The sequence below is a fragment of the Myotis davidii genome, unplaced genomic scaffold (assembly GCF_000327345.1).
Source record: "Myotis davidii unplaced genomic scaffold, ASM32734v1 scaffold248, whole genome shotgun sequence".
NCBI classification, from domain to species: Eukaryota; Metazoa; Chordata; class Mammalia; order Chiroptera; family Vespertilionidae; genus Myotis; species Myotis davidii.
The window spans coordinates 761,584-768,669 of NW_006299220.1; the positions used below are offsets into that span (position 1 = coordinate 761,584).

The following is a 7,086-nucleotide window of genomic DNA, read 5'->3' on the forward strand; positions in this document are numbered from 1 at the left end:
CATAGCTGGCAAATGCAAATGATACAGCCGCTCTTAAAAACAACTTAATATGACTTAAAGCATAAAACCTTATAATCCCACTTCTAGGTGTTTACTCTGGACAAATGAAAACTTACGTTCATAGAGAAACCTATACACAAATGTTTATAGCATTATTCATAATTGCTAAAAACAGGAAGCAATTCAAATGTCCTTCAATGAGTGAATGAATAAAGAGTAGTATAGTCATACAATGAGTAATAAAAAGGAACTATTCAGACATGCAATGTAACTTTTATCTCAAATGCATTATACTGAGTGAAAAAAATCTATCTCAAAAGACTACATACTGTATGATTCCATTTATATGATATTCTGGAAAAGGCAAAACAATAAGAATAGAGGACAGAGCAATAGAACTAGTGATTAGAAAGGGGTTAGGGGTAGGAGAGTCTGATTACAAGCAGTAGTACAAGGGAATTCTTTGGGATGTTGGAACTGTTCTATATTCTGTTTGTGGTAGTGGTAACAAGAATCTATTCATGTATTAAAACTCAGGACTCTATACCAAGAGTGAATTCTATTGTATATAAATTTGTGCCACACATACAAAAAAAATTTAAATCATGGTTGTGTAAAATTATGCTGTCAATTTTAAAGGAATGATTAATATTTCATAATTAATACTTTAAATGGTCAAAACAAAGTAGCCTGAGAAACTGAAACATCTACCTCTTTTTTGTGTGGATGCCAATCCTGGCCACAAACTGCCTGATTTTGGAGGGCTTGCTGATAAACGTGGATTAACACCTTCATTTGATGGAAGGATCTGTGGTGTAGACAGGTCATTCAAATGGACATCGGTAATATATTCTGTAATATTAAAAATTTGTCATAACTTTAAATAGTAAAATTATTCTACCTGTCAAATAATGTTAATTATGTTAAAGGTTTCTTCATTTGAGATTTTGAACACAATTCACATTAATAAATGTAGAGTGAAATACTTGATAGATAAAATGCTAAGGGAAGTAACAGTGATTTCCTCCCTAGGAATACAATTAATGCTTTTAACACATTACTACTGTAGACATTCAGGAAGTAAACAGTGGAAATATAAAGCCAAAGAGAATCATATTTGTCCTAATTTATTATTTAAAAAAAGATATTTAGGACAGTTTTTTAAAAAATAGCTGTTAAAACAGTGTGGGGGGAAAAAGATTATCTCTCCAAATTAACATCGTAATCAAAATCTAGTAAGAAATTTAGGCATAAAATCATTATAAATTATTTTATTCTTACTGTGATAAAATAAAATTGACCCCTTTGTCAGGAAAGGACCTTTTTTGGAATTAAATTATAAATCAAGAAAAAATAAGCTCCATGAGCACTATGTCAATAGCTGCTGTTGGAGTCTCAATACATAACATGCATTCAAGTAAGGGACTGTGCTCAGTAAGTATTTACTTAAGAAAAGAGAATTGTTCCTAAGAGACCCTGAAACAGAACAACTTCAGGGATTTTTCTGAATAATGCAAAATAAATTACTTTCACATAAGCATTTCTCATTATGTCCAGCATGACTAAAAGCAGACTGCATAAATTTGGAGGGAAAGAAGCGAAGAGACTCACTCCTTTCTGAAGGGAATAAAGCTACTATGATCTAGATCAAGAATTGGCAAATGTTTCCTGTAAAGGGTCAGAGAGTAAGTATTTTAGGTTTTGTGTGCCACATTTGGTCTTTGTCACATTTTAAATCATGTCTTTAAAAAATGTAAAAGCTGCCCTGGCCGGTTTGGCTCACTGGATTGAGCGTCAGCCTGCGGACTGAAGAGTCCCGGATTCGATTCCGGTCAGTAAATAAAAATAAGAAATGTAAAAGCTGCCAAAACCGGTTTGGCTCAGTGGATAGCGCTTCGGCCTGCGGACTGAAAGGTCCCAGGGTCGATTCCAGTCAAGGGCATGTACCTGGGTTGCGGGCACATCCCCAGTAGGAGATGTGCAGGAGGCTGCTGTTCAATGTTTCTCTCTCATCGATGTTTCTGACTCTCTATCTCTCTCCCTTCCTCTCTGTAAAAAATCAATAAAATATATTTTAAAAAAATGTAAAAGCTCATATCCCTATTCTAGGTCACCAATTAGTTACTATGTATAAGAAAAGCAATAAAGAATGAGTATGTTCCTTAACCAGACTTTTTACAAGGGCTGGACAGCATCTAAGCTAAGTCTTCCAATGTATTAACTATTCAACTTCTAAATATAAGGGCAGTATACTTAAGGAATCTAATAAGTTTTCCTGATTAGAAGGCATGTATGCACTATACAGAGGTGAACAACTTAAGAAGGAATTTTGGGTTCTTTCAAGTACCTAAATAAATTGTATAGTGGTTTTCACTCTTCAGTAATTACAGAATAAATTATTTTTGTTACTTGTCTGACACTCATTTTAAGATCAGAAAAACTTTGAACCTCTGATGGTTTAATTTTATGTGCTTTGGAGAACTAAATACCACACTAAGCCAAGATAAGTTAACTTCTGAAGAAATAAATGTAAAATACAAAGAGATCTAGATCAACATCTTTCATTTGACCCTTGGCTCTTTCTCAAAGGAACACTGACTAGTATTAGAATGTATCACACAAGGCTCATTATAGTTCAAGTCCTACACTAACAACACATATATAAAATATTTCGGAACTGATGAGATTCTAGTAACAGCAACCTAAATGTAACAGTGAATATGTTTACAAAACTGCAGCTGGATTACTTTGCTTTTTCCCAGGATCTTAACAGAATCTGCTTAAAATGACTTAAACTTAACACTCACATACATGCATATACTGCTAAATTCTACTACTTAAAAAGTCCAAACATAACTATTTAATTCCCCTTTTCTGCAAGTTAGTATGGTTGAACTATGTCATATACTACACACAAAATATTAAGCTAAAATTATTAATCATCCTATTTCATTCTTACTTTGCTAAATACAAACTGTGAACATTAATATGTAAATAATTATTTTGATTTTAGTCACATGCCATGCTAATTTTCCCTGTGTACCAATGAAACACTACTATTTTCAAATTATTAAAATTGTTACCTGAAGCTCTGCCATGTATTTGCACTTTAACCGTTTCCTGGTTGTTCAAATCGTCTGTTTCAGACATAGTGTCTTTATCTTTATCTAATTCTCCTTCAGAATTTACTTTATTAATCTTATTACACATCTTCTCTTTTTGCCAATCTTTTGACATTTCTGAATTATTCTCATCATCCTGAATTAACATTGTTGTCTCATTATTATCTTCAGAAAAGCCTCTAGAGCCATTATCATTTTCAGCTTTATCACTGCCGCTACAAGATTCACAAGACTGAAAATCTACATCTGACTGGCTCTTGTCTTCTTCCATGGTCTCCTCAGTCATTATCGTTTGAGGATCTTCTTCTACTTCCATGACCTGTTCTTTCAGTTCTTCATGAAGCAGATCCATTAAACATCGAAGGAATTCTTGAGCATCCTAATGTAAAAGCAAAGTAGATATTACCACTTCATGAAAAATATGTGTATGCGTGTAGAAACTTAAGGAAAAATATACAGAATGTGGTTGTCAACTGTTATCAACTAAATGTGTAGCATTATACTGAGGAAATACAACTTCATAGAACATAAAGCATTGGAGGGATGGGAAGCACCAAATCGTAAAAAGTTATGTAAATGAAACAAAAGTAATTATAAAACTGAAGATGATCTGGAGGTCAGCTTTTAGTAGTGCTGCTATTTTTAAAAAGTGGAGGAGTAAGGTATAAAGAAAACCTGGATTTGCTTCGTGTGACTATTCAGAGAGATGTCCTAAATTCAAATACTTTAACTTAAAATTAAAGCTTTATCCAATTTTGTACTATATCTTAAAGAGAAATCTTTAATCAACCTGAAATGCTTACTAAAAATACAAATTTGTAAGCCCCAAATCGTATCTACAAAATCACAGTCTCTGGTGATCCAGGAATTTGCACAAGAAAAAATTAACAGGGAATAGGTATTGTTTTGAAAAAGAAAAATGTTAGGGCCAGGTATGACTACTAAAAGATATTATATAAACTACAATAATTGAAACTACCATTAGTACTAATACAAAAAAATATAGGTAAATGAAACAGAGTAGGAAGCCCAGAAACAGATCCTATTTTATATATTAATGTAAGCACACAAAAAAAATAGAGATTTTTTAAATCATATTTTTTAAGTCTTAAATTTACAGTTTGGTACTGTTAGCTTTTTGTAAAAATTAATATGTGAATCATATTGTAATATGAAATAATATGTATTGAAAAATTACATTTTTCAAAAATGAAAGCATAAAATATAGAAAGCATAGATGAAAATTTATCTCTGATGTAGAACTTTTCAAAGTTAAAAGCACTAGAATTATTGACATTAGTGGCCTAGTGCACGGATTCATGCACATTGAAAGAAAATTAATTAGAAATATTTTAATATCACTATTTGCCCTTTCTCTATAATAGAAGTGTCAGAGATGAAAATTAGTAAAATGTATATGAAAATAATATATAAATTGATTAAAAACAATAACAATATAACAAAGACATGATATAAAAACAAAAACATGATATAAAAACATTGATAAAAACAATGACTGATAAATTGATTAAACTTATTCTAATATCTCACTGTATACCACATTAAGACTAAAAACACATTAATAGTGCTTGACTAATTCCCTTGTGATGAAGTATTTATAACTTTAATGACACATGCTCTTTGAACTCGAGAGAAAGCAACATATAACTGACCATGTCTGAAAACAAGTTCAGGTAGGAATATTCCTACTCTGTCTGGATTGGTGCCAGCAAGAGCTTTATATGTATCGTGCATGCGTGAGTCAACATTTATTTTTAAATTGCCAGTCGCATCATATGTACTGGCTGGTCAGTCAGTCAGATGGATGGATGGTCAGTTACTTAGCCTTTTATATATATAGGTTTACCCACCCCAAAACTCAAAATTTCTAGGAATATAGAAAATTAAGGATAGAAAAATATAAGAAGAAAATAAGATAAATTATTCTTGTTAAATAAAGACATGAGAGAAAAGTAATAAAAAAATAAATGAACAAATAAATTATATAGGAAGAAATACAAATGACCACATAATAGCATAATACATAATGGCATGTTGCAAATTTATTAAAGATGAATATTATGAAAAGCAATGAAGACTTACCTGCTGAGAATACCCCCGAAAAGTTGGATTTACAGTTTTAATTCCTTGAAACAGATTAGTAGGCACAACAGAACCTGGCCTAAGGAACAAAACATTTTTAATGAGAAATTTGTGATGTTTTGTTTATTTAGAGTTTAGCAATCAAGAATTGAAGGTATTAAATTAAAAAGTGTTTGTGTTTCAAAAAAATCATTCAAAATTGCGCAGTATTATGTTTCATAGGCTTGTCAGACAGCTAATTACTGATACTTAGGCTATATTTTATTGTTCTCTTCCCTAATGAAATTATCATACTCTATTATATGTTTCAAAAATACTGAATTATTTAAAATAAAAATTTATTTACTTAAAATTTCTGGGGTAATTAAGGTAAGTGTACCTAGTATACTATCTAAAAATTTAAAACCAGATATTAAAGACCCATGAAAACAAGTGAAAAGTAAACCAATATATGAGATTTAAGTCCATGTGCTATGACATTTAAGGCTTACATTTAAGTCTTTGACTCATTTTTTTTTTTTTAAATATATTTTATTGATTTTTACAGAGAGGAAAGGAGAGAGATAGAGAGTTAGAAACATCGATGAGAGAGAAACATCGATTAGCTGCCTCCTGCACACTCCCCACTGTATGATCTAAGTTGGTGGTCTAGTTTCATTTTTTTGCATGTATCTGGGCAATTTTCCCAATGCCATTTATTGAAGAGACTATCTTTTTTTTGTTTAATATATTTTTATTGATTTTTTACAGAGAGGAAGGGGAAGGGATAGAGTTAGAAACATCGACGAGAGAGAAACATTGATCAGCTGCCTCCTGCACACCCCACACTGGGGATGTGCACACAACCAAGGTTCATGCCCTTGACCGGAATCGAACCTGGGACCTTTCAGTCCACAGGCCAACGTTCTATCCACTGAGCCAAACTGGTTAGGATGGAGAGACTATCTTTATTCCATTGTATGCTCTTGCCTCCTTTGTCAAATATTGACCATATTGGTATGGGTAAATTTCTGGGGTCTCTGTTCTATTCCATTGGTCTATATGCCTGTTTCTGTGCCAGTAATAAACTACGTATTTTGATTACAATAGCTTTATAGTATAGTTTGATACCTGGTATTGTGACTCTTTCAACTTTGTTCTTCTTTCTCAAGATTGCTGACGTTATTCATGGTCTTTTTTGGTTCCATATAAATTTCTGGGATATTGTTTTAGATCTGTGAAATATGCCACTGGTCTTTTAATAGGGATTGCGTTCAATCTGTAGATTCCTCTGGGTAGTAGGGACATTTTAATGATGTTAATTCTGCCTATCAATGTACATGGTATCTGTTTCCACTTATTCGTATCTTCCTCAATTCCATTTTTCTATTTTTTTCTTTTTTTCAAAAATAAGTCATTATTGTTCAGATTATTACAGTTGTTCCTCTTTTTTCTCCCCATAGCTCCCCTCCACCTGGTTCCCACCCCACCCCATAACAATGAGTCCCCCCACTGTCCTCGTCCATAGGTGTTCAATTCTTGGCCAGTCTCTTCCTGCACCCTCCACACCTTCTTCCCCCCGAGAATTGTCAGTCCACTCCCTTTCTATGCCCCTGATTCTATTATATTCACCCATTTATTCTGTTCATTATATTTTTTATTCACTTTATTTTTAGATTCACTTGTTGATAGATATGTATTTGTTGTCACTTTGTTTTTCATAATTTTTATCTTTACCTTTTTCTTCTTCCTCTTTTTAAAGAATACCATTCAGCATTTCATTAATACTGGTTTGGTGGTGATGAACTCCTTTAGCTTTTCCTTATCTGTGAAGCTCTTTATATTGCCTTTACTTCTGAATGATAGCTTTGCTGGATAAAGT

The 7,086-nt window shown here is 32.4% G+C and overlaps 1 protein-coding gene across 1 annotated transcript in view; it reads right to left on the minus strand.

Moving 5' to 3' along the window:
- Nucleotides 1–7,086, minus strand: part of USP33 (ubiquitin specific peptidase 33) — a 70,988-nt gene that overhangs the window by 24,748 nt on the left and 39,154 nt on the right. Inside the window, exons 10-12 of the mRNA XM_015571078.1 lie at nucleotides 5,226–5,304; nucleotides 3,084–3,501; nucleotides 712–852 (exon numbers count right to left, since the gene is read on the minus strand). Of these exons, the coding sequence (XP_015426564.1) occupies nucleotides 712–852; nucleotides 3,084–3,501; nucleotides 5,226–5,304 (638 nt within the window). The remainder of the gene's footprint in view (nucleotides 1–711; nucleotides 853–3,083; nucleotides 3,502–5,225; nucleotides 5,305–7,086) is intronic.